The 19611-nt window shown below is 36.5% G+C and overlaps 1 protein-coding gene across 1 annotated transcript in view; it reads right to left on the reverse strand.

Annotated features, from left to right (window-relative positions):
- Positions 1-18928, reverse strand: part of KLHL1 (kelch like family member 1) — a 215519-nt gene extending 196591 nt beyond the window's left edge. The window contains exon 1 of the mRNA XM_005501782.3: positions 18426-18928. Coding sequence (XP_005501839.2) covers positions 18426-18928 — 503 coding nt within the window. The remainder of the gene's footprint in view (positions 1-18425) is intronic.
- Positions 18929-19611: the final 683 nt, after the last annotated feature.

Here is a 19611-nt window from a genome sequence, read left to right on the forward strand (position 1 = left end):
CAGCCCAATGCTGTAGAATGTGAAGAAAAAGGAGAGAACGGGTGAGAGGAAGAAAGTGGGGAAGATCATTTGGGAAGCTGTTTCCTTTGTTCTTCAAATTAATGCTTGCCACAACTTGCACAGTCAGAGGAAAGGTGACCTGTATTTCACACCGCTGTAAACCACAGAGCAACTGAGGCATGAAGAGGAAGCAAAGAGAAGACAAATCAAAACAGAACATCTCTAATTTCAGTCCTTGAAGCTATTTCTGAGCTGAGGATTGGACATGAAAACGTTGGATAGCCATCAATCATACATGCCAGCTAGGAAAGATTTTATTAATATAGGACCACCAAACAGCTTTAAGCAGCCTACTTGCAGCTGGCAGAATTTGGCAAAACTGGGCTACTTCATCCAACTGTGACCAAATCCTTTTGGTCTCACAGATGATTCTTCAGGTAGACTTCCTTAGAAATTTTTTTTGTTGCTGTTGTCATCATGTGTGGTTTTGGTTTTAATTTTAGTGGGACCACTGCAACCAAGCAAAATCACATAGACAGTTGGAATTAACTGAAAACTCGTTCAATTGATATCCTTTAACCCCCATGCCAAAATGGGATTTGCAAAGACTTCAATCTGAGATACATATAAATCATTTCACCCTGATCTTTTTCCTTAAGAATTCTTTCTTGAAGGTAAAGCATTTATTATACCAGTGCTTATTCCAAAATGTATTTCTCCTTGAGTGATTATGTTTTTAATTGACATCAGTAACAAGCAAAATGAAAACAAAACAAAACAAAACAAAAAACCCAAACAAACAAAAAACAAACAAACAAACAACAACCAAAGACTTGCAAACATTTAATATGTTCTGTGCTTGGTATTATTAAAGTAACCTTTTCCAAAGGTTATAACTAACCTTTTGATGGTCTTTTTTTGTCAAAAAAACTGAAGGTTGACATTGAAGCTGGTTCTTGTAACATGAAATATTCACAAATGACTCCACTACTTTCTTCTTTGTGCTAAGAACCCCTTTCAAAACATTCTTATTCAGCAACTATCTTCTGCTGATGTATTAAACTTTTATATCACAGTTAAAGTTTTATAAGGCTTAAGGTTATAAAATATTAAGACAAGAGTTGAGCTTGTGATAAGTTCTTTTTTAAAGAGAGCAAGTGTATGTACCAAAAATGAAAGAAATGTACATTTTATTACATTGCTGCTTTAAAAAGATGCTTTTCTGATTATTTTTTCCCCTTGCTGTATTTATTATTGTTAAATACATAACATTAAAAACAAACAAACAAATAACAACAACAAAACACCTTTGAGTTCCAATAAAATGAAATTGTTACAAACTTTCTTTCAAACTTTCAATTAGTTGGTCTTGATCAATCCCAAAACTTAATGAGGCATTACTGGTGGGTATGGCTCAAATGTATTTTAGGCAAAATTAGTAGGGTAATTGTCAGTAGCTTCTCTTACCAAATGTATATTCTGCATCAGATCTGAGAATATTCTAAGAAAAAAAAAAATAATAAGCATCTGTAGACAATCCTGGTTTAATTCGAGACCAATAGTGTGGAGCAAATAATTTTTGGAGCAAAGTAAATAATCCACTCTTTCCAAGCCCAACTCCTTTCACATAACTTTTCAGACCTAGATGTAAATCAAGAATATTGGATAATAAAGGACAACTAATATCTTTCATTCTTCTCTTTTATTGAATAAAGTGAAACTCTCAACATTTAAAATTTTCAGTCTTAGGATATGGGCAGATGGTAGCAAGTGAATAAGTTGACCTATCTTAAGATATTAATACTACTGTTTCTCAGCTGACATACAATAACTGTCCCTGAAAATGCTCCTAAATAATGCAGCTATGAAGTAAAAAGAATTAAACTGTCACAACAACATTAGCAGTTCACATTCTCGATACAACTATTTTTCAGTGTTTTGTCTTATGCTTCCTGAGATATTACTTTTTTTTTTTTGGTTAAAAAAATCATTACACTGATTTACAGTCTCAAATTAAAACATTAGAGTTCTAACAAACACCTGTGGCAGGTTAGTTTTTAACCAAGACTTGCTTGTTAATATTTAAAGTCAAAACTCTTCTATATACAGGAAAAAAATCACACTGTAATAAAATTAAACAAACATATGAGCATCAGAACTAATGAGTCTTGATTTTTTTATATGCTTTTGTTCTTTGAGTTGAATTAGAACAAGATTTTCTGTTATCTCTTCAGAGATATATTCTATCCTTTCACAAATCATTTTGCTGCTGGTGTGTAGGCTGCCATGTTCAAATGACAGTGTTTTACAGAATTTGTATAACCATAATTATTTTGGGTACTTATCATAATTCTTTTTTTCGTGTTTTTTTTTTTTTTTTTCCTGAGTTAATAATGAGAAAAGGTTGGGATGCAAGAGGTACAACGCAAATTATACTGAGATGGTATAAAATGTGATTTGAAGGGAAATCACACTTAAAACATGCATACACACACAAATGTTCAGTGGTTAACGTATTATGTTCATACACTTTTATTTCTTAAATTTATCTGGCCACCTTCAATTCTGTGGTGAATCTATAGCAGGTTACCAGTAGTATTGTTTGAGTACCAGTAACCAAATCTCATCCAAATAGTTGAATGTCAAACACTGGCTCTTGCATAACCATTTGAAACTGTTTGGAGTGTATAATGAATTTATGTTTTCACTTTCTAAACTAATGCACATACTTTCATCACACAGATAGAGGACTCATTTTTTGCAGCACATGCCACATCTTTGTTCAGATAAGCTATATTCCACTGTTGATTCCATTAGATTAGCTAGGTAACTACTGGACTAGATGTCTTTCTCTAAATGAGTAAAATTAAATTGGACAAAATCTTACTTATAAACTAATACATCACTCTAAAAACAAGGGTAAAATAGCTTCATCAATGCCGCCTGCCTGCATTTTTAGGAAAGAAAATTTGGCAAAATTATTGAATTCTTTTGGACCTATAACACAATACACAAAAACAATACTAAGAAAAGTTATGGTAGTCTGAAGAGGATTACTAAAAATTTAGTAATCTTCCTCTTGCTTGCATGCCATTTCTCTTAAGTTGCCTAGTTATAATATCTAAGAATTGTTCTTTTATTTTCAGAAATTAATTTCTAATACAATGCAGACATTTTAAAAGACATCCAATTTTAAAAGGTCCTGCAGCAGGGACAATACTCAGAATGTGACAAAAAGCTTAGTAGAAGAATAATATTGTGGGGTTTTTTTTCTTTATTAAGCTTTTAACAAAAATGGTATTTCTGATATAAGACTGCTGTGGTTCGCTCCCCTTTGACACTGCATCTTACTGAGTACTTAGCAGTAATGGAAAATAAGGTTGAAATATTACATTGATAGTAAAGTACAAACTTTAATATTAGACTAATTGACTATATTTGTTAAAAATGCAAGGCATACCATAAAAGTTATCCATTTAAGCTGATTATTGCTATTTAAGTCCTTGGCTGTTTTCAGTGGTACATCAAGTACCATGAAAGGACATACACTTTTAAACTTAATAACATATAGCTGACCCAAATAAAATAGTTTCCGAATGTTTAAAACAGTTGTCAAGAATACAATTAGTGGAAGCTGTCAGAGATTTATTTTTGAAGCTCTTGCTTGGGATTTCTGGTATGTTGTATTTTGGTTTTCCAATTACATACATGTTTCCAATGTTCTGAAACTTCCACAGTTCAGTGTGAAAATTTTCCAGACTTAAATTCTGTCTAGGAGTTTAAAAAAGAAACCTAATATTACAGATAAATAAGTTACAGAAAAACTCACAAAAAGGCACCTAACCTTAGAAGATTTTCTGAAAATCAGCACAGCAAAGGTATGAAATATAATTTATAGAAATAGTCATTAGTAACACCTGGTTTTGAGACGTCATTTATTTTTACATTAGATTAGCTTTAGACTGAGTTTTTACTCTGAAACTTGTCTACTGTACATGACACAAGACATGTGTGTTTGGTTAATCTTTTAACTTTCATTTATAGACAGTTTCTGCCCCTTAAGAGAAAAAAAATATGTACAAAAGTGTAAAAGGAGTCATTAAAGCTGCTGCTTACTCTGAAAGGATGCTGGAATTCAGTCTCTGACAGAAAGATTGCCTGTTATGGTAATGGTAAGGAATCTTAAATAAATTTTCACCTGCCTGTGAAGAGGAAATTTATTTTTCTGAGCTCCACCAAAGTCTCCTCCAAGTTAGTGTTTGTATGAGAACACAATAAGGCAACATCATTATCTGCATTTCTTCCAGCAATAAATGGGATAAATAATGAAGAAATATTAAAACATGAAAATAAATACAAATTAGTGAGGCAGCTGGGGTCCATGGGATCCAACTGGGGTCTACGTGGTATGTGAACATGCTCAAGTGTGCTGAGATACAAGTTTCATTACAATGCTGTGGCCCCAACAGAAAAGTTTGGGACATTTGAATAGAGGCAGCACTACTTTTGAAATGAGAATAGTTCATGTTTTCCCAGCTTGTCTATCTATATTCATATGCACAGAAACATACAAATGTGCATATGTTGAAATAGATAGATTCTCCACCTTTTAACAAAAAAAAAAAAAAAAGACATTGATATTTTTCTGATTAATTTAGGACACAATCATACTTCCTTTAAAACTTCTAGCAAACAATGTTATCTCCATAATACTAGTCGGAGCACCTATCATCTGCTTGTAACAGAATGCACAAACCATCTGTTCGGTGGGGTTTTTTTCAACTGCTGTTTTCATATGCTAACATAAAAAGCAAAACAAAATAAAAATCCTGACGTATATTTGAGCTTCTCCTACAGCACAGTAACCATGGGTGGCTCTGTTTAGACTACACAAGCAGGCAAGAGAGAAAAACAAGTCCCTGAAGAGTGAAGTTATTTGACTTCACCTTGCAAAATAACATATGCCTAGATACGCCTCTGTTGTAATGTAACAATTAGTCTGCAGGGGGGAAAAAAAAAAAAAAAAGAAAGAAAAAAAAAGAGTTCTTCCCACGATTCATTCGTGATATTAATTAATCTGACTGGTTTTCAGTCTTCTATATCTTGAACTTTTTCACTAATCTTTTCAAAATGTTCTTGTGTCATGCACAGAGGAATTAATACCAGACAAAAGATTTAAGAAACATCTGTATCAATTCTTAGTCACTGAAATTTGGAAAGAAACCTTCTGATGATATTTACCCTTCAGAAGGAAGCGTCTTAGAAGGGGATTCATAAGACATGCCAAATTCCTTCATTTCTTAATTACTCGCTGCCTTTTTTGCTACGTAATTCCGAATCACCACTACAAAGGAAACAGGACACTTCAGACAGTAATCTCCTTGAGCAGAAAAGCATGTTTGATTCTCTGAGTTACACTCTGAATGCTGTGTACTCTCTCATTATGAAAGTATCAAGAACCCAGCACATAAAAAGACCTTATTTCAACTCTGAGCTTTAGTAATACTTGAAGCCTGTCATGAAAAGAGTGTCACCTGAAGAGAAATCGACCTAACAACTTAGATGATGGTGAGACAGATGGTACTAAAGAATACTTAGTACTATTAGGAAACTATACAAAAACTATACAAAACTATTTTTAAGTCTTTATTTTAAGTCTTCATTTTGTATCTAACATAGTAAAAGCAAAAACCTTAATGATATTTTCTGCAATCTTTTTAAAATGATACAAGGAGAAATATGATATAAAATAGGCTCATTGGAGGAATATCAATGAAGATGACACAAAAAAAAAGGAACACACTAAATTTCATATATATTTCACATAATTTAAAATTTTATAGTTTGAGGAACTAAACACATGAGTTTTGATTACACACTTTAACATCATTTTTATGAGTACTATGGATTAATTTTATTTTACTATAACATTTATTTGAGGAAGGTATAGGGTTTTACCTTTAAGGACTCAGACTCAAACCAGGTAGTATAATTTCTTTAAACTCTAAGATTGTTACGAGTACATTTGTATGTTAAATGCCTAATATGATGGGGATTGATTTTGGTTATGCATGATTAAGAGATTCAAATAAAGTTGTAAAAATGGGATGGTAACATAAAAACTTTTAATCTTCACACAAAAGGTTAGGGTTTTTTAAAACTCCTTGTCCGCATCTGTAGCCAATCTTTTCATAGAAAGATACTGAGTGATAGTTTGTGATAGATTATTTAATGCACTTTTCCTCCTTCAAGGCAAAAGGGCTGTCATGCTTAAACACGTCATGCTTGACAGACATATGTCTAAGCTGTTCTTCTAATCCTGGATATCAAATAGTCCACACTACTCCCAGGAAATTTGTTCCTGTGCATAAGTATCCATAGAATCAATTTTTTAATGATCATCTCATGTGTAATTTAAATTCTTTACATCTTTTCCAAATTTTCTTTCATAGGAAGAGTAAATTAATATTGTCATCAAATCTTTAAAAAAAAAAAAACTTTCCTTTTTTTTTTTTTTTTTTTTTTTTTTTTGGTACAAAATTCCAGTGATTTTTACCTAGAAGTTCTCCAAACAATCCATACCTTTCTTGACTGTCATGGACAGTACAATAGAGCTGAGGCTCTACCAAAACTGGTCAGAGAAGATGAATTATTAAGTTGTTTTGCAGGCTATGTATCTGTTTATATATTCCTATAACTGAATTTTAGAAGCAGTGTGGCTTTTACTTGCTATTTAGTAGCTTCAAAACTTCTACAGAACTGCTACATAGGCATTTGATCTCAATGGGGATCTCTGCTGATTATTCTTGTGATGGGATAGCAAGTTGAATTAGTCCATATTCATTTTTTCAGAGAATGTTGCTGGTTTTTCAGATTTATTATTGGGGATGTCGGTTGATGAGAAGCTTAACATGAGTGGCCAATGTGTGCTTGCAGCCCACAAAGCCAACTATATCCTGGGCTACATCAAAAGAAGCATAACCAGAAGGTTGAGGGAGGTGATTCTCCACCTCTGCTCTTGTGATACTTCACCTGGAGTACTGCATTCAGGTCTGTGACCCCCAACATAAGAAGGACATGGACCTGTTGGAGTGAGTCCAAATGAGGAACATGAAGATGATCAGAGGACTGGAACACCTCTCCTATGAAGACAGGTTGAGACAGTTGGGGTTGTTCAGCCTGGAGAAGAGAAGGCTCTAGGGAGACCTTAAAGCAGCCTTCCAGTACCCAAAGCAGGGCTAAAAGAAAGCTGGAGAGGGACTTTTTACAAGAGCATGTAGTGGTAGGACAAGGGGCAATGGCTTTGAACTGAAGTAGGATAGATTTAGATTAGATAGAAGGAAGAAATTCTTCACCATGAGGGTGGTGAGGCACTTTGAACAGGCTGCCCAGAGAAGTTGTAGATGCCCCATCCCTGGAAGTGTTCAGGGTCAGGCTGGATGTGGCTTTGAGCAACCTGGTCTAATGGAAGGTGTCCCTGCCCATGGCAGGGGGGTTAGAACTAGATGATCTTTAAAGTCCCTTCCAACCCAAACCATTCTATGAATCTGTGATTTTGTATTCTAATTCTCTCCTGTAACGTATTGATGAATTCTCTAAGAATCTTCATATTTAAGAAGCATATGCTTTACTTCTTTATTTAGTCATTAGTGACTAAAATGAAAGTAATGGGCCCAAAAAAAACCATATGTAGAATGCCAACTGACACAAATATTGTTTCTAATTTTGCATGTGAACAAGTCTTTCCTCTTGCATCCCTTTTATACCAGTTTTCATAAATTCCATCCCAGATGAATGGTGAACAGAAGCATTCACTTTCATCTACATTTCAGTCCTCTCAAAAACAAATATTTTCAAATAAAAGTAATTAATGTTCTAAATTAAAATAATAAGATTCAAGATATGCAAAACTCAATTCAAGAACATTAATTATAATGAAATACGTTGGTGAAGTTATTATTGATTAACAAACAATTATTGAAGCTTTTTCTATTAAAAATCTTCTGATATGTGATATCCTCACATCTGTCATAGGTGCCTAAAAAGATTTTTAAAACTCTTTCCACTAACTGAAAATATTAAGAATTGTTTATTGCATATTCTTTACTTCTCTCTCCCCTTCTTTCTCCTTTCTCCTTCCTTGTTTAGAATCTTGTATATTTTGAAATTGTGTTTATTATTGCTACTTTAGGATTTTTTTTTTCATTTCTTTCAGAGTTTTTTGTTCCGAGCTTCAGATAATTGATATAAAAAGTAGGTTGCAATTGTGGATAAATTAATAATAAAAATTAGACAAAACAACTGACAAGCAAAAATTCAACTTGCATAAAAAAGCCAGCAGACCTTACACATGGAAGGTGCGTATTTAGCATGATGACTAGTACTATAAAATTATGTGATAAATTATGTCATAAAAAATAATATTTCAGACATTCACAAATTATCATATTTCAATTGAGAGCATAAAAATATAACAGTGTGTGTGGAGATTATTAATGAATGGATGTATGCTAATATTATTATAGATTTCAATTTATAAGTAGAGGAATCACAGGGAATTTAAGAAAAAGTGGTAAACCAGGTTGGCCTGAAGGCCTGGATTAGTGACACAGCTAATCAGTCTAAAACATAAAAAGAACCTGAAGCTCCATAGGCAGACAGAAATCTATCTAAAGAGTATCTGAAGTTAAAGTGTCACATATTCTCGGAAATACAGATGCAGTGGTCTTTTTTGCATGTTTTGTCCATACTTGAAGAAGAAATATAACAATTTCTATGCCCTTAAAGATCTTCTTCATCACTAAACTATAAGACATTCTGGGAGGAGACAGTTTCAACAAAACCACTCAGTACAACAAACCTACGCATTAGGTATGCATCCTTTATCTTCTCTCTTTACATATTTCTACATGCTATATATAAGTATGAATCATTTACACACTTGAAGAATCACTACAAAGAATTAGGAGTAAAAATAGGATTCAGTCCTAGGACTATACTCAGCAAAGAGAGTATGAGTATGTGATTATACCTATTCAGATCAAAGGATCTTTGATTTGATTTGGTTTTGGGTTCCTCTTTGAGCTTTGGACAAAGCAACTCTACAATAGTAGCAATAAAGATACCATACAGTCAAAGCAATGTTGTTTGATGCATATGGTTCGACATGGAAGAAGGATAAAAGCAGATGACAGGCAAATCCAAGTGTTATAAAAGGTTGAACATTTTAATGTTGATAAGACATAGTAAAACAGAAAACTTGGCCAATGCATTTTGAAAAAGAATGAATGGCATGTGATGCATTCCATGCAGTGAACCCAGCCATTCATTAGACAATAAAAAAACACCTTAAGACTGGAGAATCAATTCCATGTGATAAAGATTATTGGTTTAAATTCAAGAAATAATTTTAAATGGTCTTTTGAAAAAGATATTTCCATCTTTAATACTTATGTTGAGATAATGGCAAATGCTGAAACAATGCCAAAGACCAAAAGAAAACAACTCTTATTTTCAGTCAGATCTAATTTTAAATGTTTAATTTCTGATGTTCAGTTTAATTTTAACAAGCTGAAGCAAATATTGCCAAACTGTAGAATACATACCACATTGAACTGTCTTAATTCTATCTGCACATTTCTGTTGGTTTCTTTCTGAGAATCATATACTCACACTCATCCTTTATTTTCCATTTTATTTCATTAATTAAAGTCAATATTTTTCATGTGAAAAACATAATTAGCATGAACTCCTGTAAATTTATACCCTTAGTCTGGAGTAAAAGCAGCTTCTATATAGACACAAGCCTAGGATATGTGCCTTCTGACTTCTGTAAGTTACCCCTAGGACTTACCATAAATCTTTTACTTTAAAGCCTCCAGACACATCTATCCAGGTGGGCCAAGTAAAACAGACCAAATTCCACATGAAATAGTGAAAACAGAAATATAGAGATGAGGTGTGCCTAAGTGAGTGAAAAGATGGGATCCTAACTGCTAGTAAAGGTGTATGTGACACAACCAAAACATGGCAGTAAAGGACTGAGGAGTGAAGAAATAGGAGGTGTTATTAGCAATGCAGCATGGAAAACCAGGCTCCACATGACAATGACCTATGTTGCTCTGAATATATATCTTTATGGCTATATAAATCTAACACTGTCTAAACTCACAGTAATCCTCAGCATTGCTAGTACAAATACACAAAACTTAAGGTGGAAATAGAACATATGGAATTATATACGTTACAGATAACACGGTATTTCTTGTAGTAATAAAATAAATGAAAACCACAGGAAAAACCAACCTGAATACATTGAAAATATGTATTGAAATTTTCAGATAAATCTTAACATGAATTTTGGAGAAACTTACATTGTTTATTATGGAGTAAAATGCTTTCTTTTCTTATTTACTAATAAATTAGTGTTGTAAAAGTGTACATGATAATAATGTTCTAATCTGTTATTACAGTTAAAATTAACATTTTTTAAATATTTTGAAAATATCAAAAATATTATTAGAAAAATGTCTAAACAAAAATTTCAATCTTCAGTAAAAGTTACAAAAAATCATAACATTTTAATATTTTGGATCTGTACTGGTCTTAAATTATTGGTAAACTATGATTCTTTAAAATAAAAACCAGAAAATGTAGGCACTACTGAAATTATATTTTGGGCAAAGTTTAGGTTTGAGGATTTTGGTGTTTTTTTCAGTTATTATTTGGGATGACTACATTGTTACTTACCTTTCTGTGAAAGCTCCAGCAGTTCTCAACTTTTTAAATGATAGATTTCCTCTCAGAAACTTTCAATGGCATACATCAAGCTACATCCCTAGTGCAAATAGCTTATTTTAGGTCATCAATAGTGTATTCTTAAAAAAAAATTTCAAACAATAGTGGGAAATTTGTATATGAGAAAATTCTACAAAAACACCACCGCATAATATTTAAGGAGCAGTTTTCACCTAAAAAAATGCAACTTTGAGATATAAAAGGAAAGAGCAATCTCTTAAGCTGCTTGCAATAAGGCATAAAAAAATGTGTCACAAGGATAAGAAGTAGCTTTTAGAAAGCAATGATCACGTGCTAAGAATATGTTAACCTATATGTAGTAGCACTGTCCTTATGAATTTAGCACAGATTTCAAAATATGCCCTAATTTTTTCCCATGTATACTGTTTAAGTGAACTTCACTGCTCACAAAAATAGCATGAGGGAAACAACTATAATTAATTTATTAATAACTGTTCAAGAATTCAAATATTAAATGTATATGTATATGCATAAATATATAATGCATGCATATGTATATGTATTCTACATATGTATGTATTATGTTGTTTATACAAAGAGAGAAATGCAGTTAATACAGATTTAGATGTCTGTGTGCAAATATAGACCTACATATGTCCATACTATTACTATTACAAAGTTGTTTTAATCAGAGGGGGAAAAGGAAAAAAAAAAAAAAAAAAAGATGTTAAGGTCATCAGTATTTCCGGAGATTTACCTATAAAGATTCAGCATCAATTAGACTTTCCAGAGATAGCTGCTCTTGTCTGTACATGCTTTCTCTCTTACTATGGAAAGGTTGAGCAGCATTTCTTTTTTAGAACGCTGTTTGATGTTACCCTTAAGACAACCACAGTTTCAGACGTATTTTAGTGATTTAGCTACTCTCTGTGCAGCAGATATTTCCATTGCCAATTCTTTCCTTCATGTTGAATCTTTTGGAAATACTCTGGCAAAACAGTGCAAACATCTCTGAAAATAAGTCTGGAGAAAAAAAATGTTGGTTTACCCAATGTTTAAAGTACATGGATAACAGCAAGAAAAATAACTGTCAAGTCTTGGTTTCTAGAGGGTTTAGTGGACCCATGCTTCAGAAAAGCACCCTTACCTTTATTGGGATTGGAGATATGCTCTTTACCAATGCTATGAAAACCTACCAAGATTTAATTAATTCTGTCTGTCCTTTTAGAACAGTTTGAATTCGCAATGTAGCCTTCAAATTATGTTCATTTTGTCAAATTTAATTGAACATTAAACAATTAAATTGGACATTTACATCTGAACTAGCCACTTTAGACTCCTGTTACACTCAATGAAGAGAAATAGGTGTGTCTGGAAGACAATTCACCTTATTCTAAAATGTGCACCTAAGAAAGAGATAAGATAAATCTCCATCACTGACAGAGTGAATTACTCAAACTTAGGTGTCTTACTGACCCATTAAACATAGCAAATGGTACCATTAACTTGGCAGCAGTGAGGAAACAGGTCAGAGGAACACAGTAAAACTGGGAGCTGGGGAGAAAACATACAAATGGGAATGCTATTAGGATTCCATTAAAACTGACAAAGGAGCTGGAGGAAGGTGTAAAGGACACTGAAATTCGAACATTGGGAAATAATGGCAGAGAAACAGAAGAATGAGAAGTCTGATAAGATGTTAAGAACTGGGGGATAATTGGACTTGATTTGTGAAACTACCTAGGAAAAGAAACAGGAAAGAATGGACAGTTCTGCATTAAAGTAAGTAACCTGGTGAGTAAACCAAGGAGGCAGATTGCAAGAGAAGCCAGTAAAATCAAGTAACACTGTCTGAATAAGGAGCCTAGAATTTGAATAAGGCAGCCAGGAATAGTTCGAGACTGTGGAAAGGAGAACAAAGCTAGGATAAGATGCAGGAGGATAATACAAAATTAAGTAAAAAATAATTTAAAGAGTATGAAACAAAACAAAGTTTGGGAGCATCAAGAATTAAAATGTGTGAGTCTGTGCTTGCCACTGGGACCTCAAATGTAGCAGAAGACTCTGAAGACTTGGTATCCCTTTAGCTGTCACATTTCCCAAACTTTCTGCAGAGAGAGTATACAATCACTGTTGTAATTATCCACACAGGAAATATTAACATCCTCTCAGTTTTTTACCAGTGCAAGTGACAGCGATTTATACAGTGAATCCTCATTTCAGTCCTGCATCCTAGTGGTGGACAAAAGAAATGACAGCACGTGAAGTGACGTGTGTTCTGCTTCCTTTGTTAAGAAACAAAACTGCTAAACAATCAACATTAGAAATGCTGTACTGAAAGTAGTAGAGCCAAAGCCTGCACAATTAGGAAATTCAGGAATTAGATTTTCTTTGTAAATTTAATTGAATTCCATCTATGTATACATACAGTCTTTAGCTATATGATCATGTACTATTTTTATCACCAGATTCTGTTGCATTTCATGCACATACATCCTCTGAGAGTGAATTAGAACTTTGGAGGAGAAAGGTCTGCAGTCTGTGTTGTGTAAGAGCTCTGCCTCTTTTCTTGTGAAAGGCAAAAGTATAAGTAAAAAAGCATAAAAATTATATAACCATTTTTAAATGTTTCATAATCAACTTGAAAAGGTGGCTCACAGTAAAGACAAATGAATTATTCTTTTTGGATTCCATAACCTAGAAATGCAGAGTTGTGTGATCTGTATTCCACTCCTAGCATTAAATTACATTCTTAACACAGCAGTCTATATGAGATAGCCAGGTCAATGGAAAATGTAAGCAGACATAAATTTGGCATCTATAGTATCGAATTCTAGGATCTGGCTATCATAGTAGTACCCACAGTTCATGTTTTGATATCTAAACAGTACCAAGAGCACAGCACCTCAGAAAGGCCATAGCCATGTTCAGTTGAGAAAATACTTCAAGGTGTGAGAGTTCACAAGGTAGACTAGGGAAGGTGTTTTGATTCCCCTGTTTGCAACCTCCGGTATTGAGGTCAAAGCTGTAAGTGGGAAACTCCATTTACTTAGAAACCAGAATCCTCTCCAGACTAGACACATATACAGCTGTAAATCAAGCACTTAAACTGTAAATTTTGATATAAATTTTATCTACATTTTCTAAAATGCTCAAAATATTTCCTCATTAAATTAGAAAGCTGCACTGAAATTCTTGTTCTTCCTGATGGATTTCAAACTCTTAACTTTCTACACCTTTCTTACCATTGGTAAGAGAAAAGGAGGAAGACTTGTAAGTGAGAAAGACTAAAGGGCAAAAGCATCAAAATACAAGATTTGACGGGTCAAAATGGAAAAACACAACAGAAATGTTTATCCAGCAGTTTTGATTCTATAGCTAAAAATATACATTTTTATGTTCCTGATCCAACCCTGATCATTACTATTATTTCTTGTCAAATAATGATTTGATGTAAGTTAAATAAACATTTTTGAGCGTAGAGTCTTGTAAACCAAATTGCTCAGTTAATGTTGGGATTACAAAATCATGTTCTCACTTTTTAGCCTTTTGGACTCACATTATTTCTGTTGTTTTGGTTTTTTTTGTTGTTTTTTTGGTTTTTTTATTTCCCAGTGAGAAATTCTACAGAAACAGAAGAAAATTCTTTTTCCTCATTAATTTTTTCAGTGAAACAAGATATGATTATGAAACTCTGCTATGTGAGGAAGGGACAGAACTCAGCCCTTTCACTTCTTGTTTTACAGTACACTATCGTACAGTATCTAATAGAGGGAGGACTTGCCACCTTCTTTCGGAAGCTGTATTTTCAAAAACTTGTGTTCTGCCAGTGCTTGTTTTATATGGATTAGGCATATCTACCATATCCTTCCTGGAGATGTCTCTTAAACAAAACATTAACTGAATCTTCTGTTCATCATTCCTCTTGCACACGGGCAGAGGAGTCTGGGACTGGTTTGCGGAATGGCTCATCATTTACGGGTGTACCTGAGAACACAGAAAGTAGTAGGAGCAAAACACTACATGCTCTGAAAACAGCAATTCAACTCTCTTTTGCTTTATCACACTGTTTTGCTCCTCCATTGTAAAACAGGGTGGTTATAAGGCTAAACACATGAACAGTTTGTGAGGCATGTGCCGAGTGTAGTGGTGAACCATGCTGCGGGCTCCTGAGTAATCACATCTTCATAGGATTTGGACAGTGTAAAGCAAGCAAAGCATGCTACCATTCACTGAGGAAGGAGGAAAGAAAATACTGACTCTGCTTATTAAGTAAATATCATTCGTGTTGACGGTTGATTAATGTCACACAAAGAAAGCTATCATGATTATGCAAAAACAACATTATGAACTCATAGGAGCTGTTAGCTATACAGGAAATCTTAGCACTGGTATTTTTGAACTGTTTTGTGGTCAATTTCTAAATCTTAATTGCAAATTCATTATATAGAAACTTTTTTCTAACAACTTTTTCTTATATAATTAAGATCAAAATAGAACCTATGTTTAAATCTCTACTGCAGTTACTGCCAAATTTGACACACAAACCCTAAAACAATTTGTTATGCAAGTTGTCAAGCAAAAAATTTCAAGCAATCAGATAGTATTTTAACACCAGTTGGTCACTGCAAAACACTTTTTTGTTTTTACAAATACGGAATGTAGAAGAATTATGTCAGTACTTTATATCACACCTATAGTCTAACTCTTCAGTCTTAATGCTAATGGGACTATACACGTAATCTTATTTACATTTATGTACACCTGTACAATAAATATGAAAGGATGTTCTTTAGAGGTATACAAAACTAAATTAACAAAGTAGAATACACTTGTTATTACCCAACCATCCTCTCTCATTAAATAAATTCCATAATATCTAACAGAATATGAAAAGTCAAATTATTAATTCAAGTTCATTCAGCTAAATGTTTAACTTAGATGTGAAAACAGAGTAACTACAAATCCACAAATAGCCAAAACCAGGAATTATGCACAGGTGATACGCTGAAAAAGGAATCCAGTACAGGATGAATGTATCAAGCAGATAGGAGCAACCAGAAAGCAAACAAACAAATCCCACGTCTTTTGGGGATAAAAGGATCCCAAGCAGAAGCCAAGGGAACAAAAAAAAGTGTAATTTCCACTTGTACATACATATTAATAGTAGAAATAACAAATTTATTAATGCCAAGTGTAAAAACAAAGCTGCCTTGTTGACTTGCTTCTCATATTACGTCCTACTGCTGGGTTACTAGCTAATACTGCCCAGAGATCTCCTCTTCACAACATCTGAAATATTGTGGAAGTGGTCTGTATTGGGACATATCCAAATCTTGAATTCTCATCATTTTCACAAAACAAAAGATTAGTTTTCTGAATAATCCTAAACTATTAAAGTAGTTGCTCAATACGTACAGGATAAAATATTAAGGAGATCCAGGAGTTAAAAATTTTACACTCCCTGTACCAAATATCCAGGTGTATGCGTAAAGGCTTGGTGGAAGTTCCACGTATTTGTCTGTTTATGTATTTGGTAGTATCTATCGTTCCAGACTGAATGGTAGTTTACATATCCTATAGCAATAATAAAGAATTAGGCACCGTTCACAAAAAGATTAATTTCTACAGAAGTAGTGAGACATAACTTGTCAGGTCATTCATAAGAACATTGTTGGACCACAGACCTTTCAAGTACAGCACTGCCATTTTTGAAGCACTTGACCATCTCTTGCCATAGCATTCAAAATTCATACACGTGAATGAAAGATGGAAAAAAGAGAAAGTATCAGACTCTAAAACTATCTTAAGCATTTTCATATCTCAAAAGGTGGCTTTTTCATTAATAATAAAATGCTATCTCCCTGCCTTCTGAACAAATTTCAGCATATGGCTTCAACTAGAATATGAGCTGCTGATGACTCTATGTGTTGTTCCAGTAGCAATGAATAAAGAACGTGGAATAAATGGATTACAAAAATCCAAAATCAGTAAGGAGAAATCAGATCTCTATTGTCACAGAGTATATATGTGATGAGGAAGTTAATTTTAGCAAGTCAGGTCTTATGGACAAATTAAGTGGTGCCATTAAAATTCAGTAAACTTCTGTCAGTATGGAGATCTCTGAAGATTCTTAGATTAGTGACACACCTAATATAAAATCTATATGAGATTATATATATACTGGTTCAGAAACCTTGAAGAGATTATTTCTTTTCTTATTTTACCTGTCCTTATAGTGTATCTCAATAAAATTTTGTATTGAATCCTATGTTAAGCATCTTCTTTTTGAAATTAATAACTTCTAACGTTCATTGAAACTTCAGAATAGCTGACATTTCTTTAAAAAAATACCCTAAGTCATTCATCAGTTATTCCACATTTGTTTAAATGGTGTAGCTCCTATGAAATGAACTGTACTAATTGACAAAACAATGAAGAGTTTTAAGAAGATAATATATGCTTTAGACCTCTATGGAAAGGCTTAACATACTCAAGAGTTATATGTACCTGTATGTATAGATAATATACTATTGCAAACAAATGCACAGGGCTATCTTTTTACCTAACAAAATATTTAATACCATATGCTTTACTTTCACTATGAAGAACACAAGCTATTCTTTTCTGTTTAGAAATAGAATTATACATTTCCTCCCATAGAAAAAGTAATACATGACAAGGGAAATGAATTTTTTTTTTTAAACATAGGGAGGCAGGGGTAAGCAGAGTTAAAGCAATGAAGAATTTTATCCTCAGGATTATCTGCATCACTGTATTTCTGGAAGCTCTGTGTTAGCTACATTTCCCTCTTCTAATGATTTCAATTTATGTTTGGGCTGTGGGAGGGCAGTGGTGGGGGGCAGGGATTGAGAAAGAAAAGCAATTCAACATGAATTGAAGTTTCATATGAATCACAAGCACCTGGATGTGTCTTACTTTTTCTTAAATCTTCTCAGGTGTCACTCAGTTCATGACTCATAAATTCTTGTTTTTCTTTGAGATAGGCTGTGACAAGATTTAGTAGCCGAGTTCCAGGAAAGCAGGCGTTTTTACTTTTGAGCTTTCTCCTGGCATCCCAACACTCCTAACAACACGACATCCCGCTAGCATTTTAATGAACTTCTGAGAAAGTTGTGTGGCGACAATCCCCTGCGCGGAGCGCCAGCTTTGAGAGGTGCTCCGTGGGCAGGGCAGGGCAGGGGTGGGGGCACGGATAAAGGCAGCACAGGGATAAGGGCAGGGCGGTACAGGGCAGGACTGGGGTAGGGGAAAGGCAAGGGCGGACAGGGCATAACAGGGGTAGGGCCGGGGCAGTGACAGAACAGGACAGGACAGGACAGGGCAGGGCAGGGCAGGGCAGGACACGGCACGACACGACACCGCTGCACCCCGACCCTGAGGCTTGCCGGTCTCACCCAGGACCCCTGGGCAGCCCTCCCCGGCCGCCCTACCCTCACAGCGGGGCGCCCCTCCGCCCCAAAACTCTGCCATTTCAAACGGAGGGGCTCTCCTGTTCCCAGGCCCCGCTATCCTCCCGCACACTTGCCCATCTGCGTTCCCACTCCCGTCACTGCCCCCCGTGGCCGTGGAGGAAGGACCTCCCAGCGCTTCCCCCGGCCCGCGGACGCCTCGGAGGTTGCGCCGGGGCCGCCGCGCTTCCCTACCTGTGCCCGTCTCCGTCACCTGTTGCCCGGGTGCCTCCATCCGCGCAGCCCCCCGGCGCCTCCTCCCGCTCCGGCGGCGCCAGGGGCTTCTCGGGCTCCCGTGCCACCTCCATCCCGCCGGGCACCGCCTCCTCCTCCACCTCCAGAGACTCCACGTAGAAAACGGTGCGGGGCGGCGGCGGCCCCGGCCCGTGCCCGTGCCCCAGCCCGTGCACACCGCCCGGCCGGCCGCCGGTAGGCAGCAGCGTCCCGTTGGGCAGGCTAGCTGTGGTGGCGGCCGAGGAGGAGGCAGAGGAAGCGGATTTCTTCCAGAAGACGCTGTTGCCTCTATCCTGGCTCTTCAGCAGCCGGCTCTGGCTGGGTCCCCAGTGCTCGAAGCTGCTGTCGGGCGGCACGCAGCCGCCCCCCGCCGGGCCGCCCGCCGGCGAGGGGTGGCTGAACAGTTTCCAGCGGAGGCGCAGGATGTGCTTCACGTCGAAGTCTTTCCTGCCGGAGCCGGACATGGTGCCGCGGCGGGCGGGGAACCGGCGCGGGCTGAGGCGGGACTCACGGCGACCAGGCAGGGCCGGGCGGCGGCGGCAGCGCGGGGCGGCCCCACTCTCGGCAGCGGCGGCGGCGGCTCCTCCGGGCAGCGCTGCGCCTGCAGGACGAGGGCTGGTAGCCGCCAGGAGGAGGGAGATGCACGCACACACCAGTGCAGGATAGAGGGAGGATGGATGGATGGATGGAGTGACGCTCAGCGCCGAGAGGAGCTAGAGACACCCGGCAGGAAAGAGAAAGAGGGAGAGATGCCCAGAGCTGACGAGAATTGCACGGTGATCAGTGGAAAGGGGAGGAGAGAGAGGCAGAAATGAGAGACACCTCTCAGGGGAGACAGGCACTTGCGAGGGAAGAGCGGGTGAGGGATGCTGCGAAGACGCGCTAATCTGATTAACGGGGGAGCTAGCGGAGCTACAGCCTAGAGAGGACCGGCGGCGGTAGCAGCCACATTGCGAGGCAGGTGGCTCTTCTTCAGTCTCTCAGAGCTCCGTGACCGAGTGCAGCCGGAGAGGGAAAAGTCACTTGGAAGCCTATCGCCACCTCCCTCCTTCCCATCCCATTTCTCAGGGGAGTCCCATGCTTGCAGTTACCTGGGATGGCAAAGCCTGAGAGCTGGCACGGATAGAAATAGGGGCTCCTTTATATA

This window comes from Columba livia, chromosome 1 (genome assembly GCF_036013475.1).
Source record: "Columba livia isolate bColLiv1 breed racing homer chromosome 1, bColLiv1.pat.W.v2, whole genome shotgun sequence".
Taxonomy (NCBI): Eukaryota; Metazoa; Chordata; class Aves; order Columbiformes; family Columbidae; genus Columba; species Columba livia.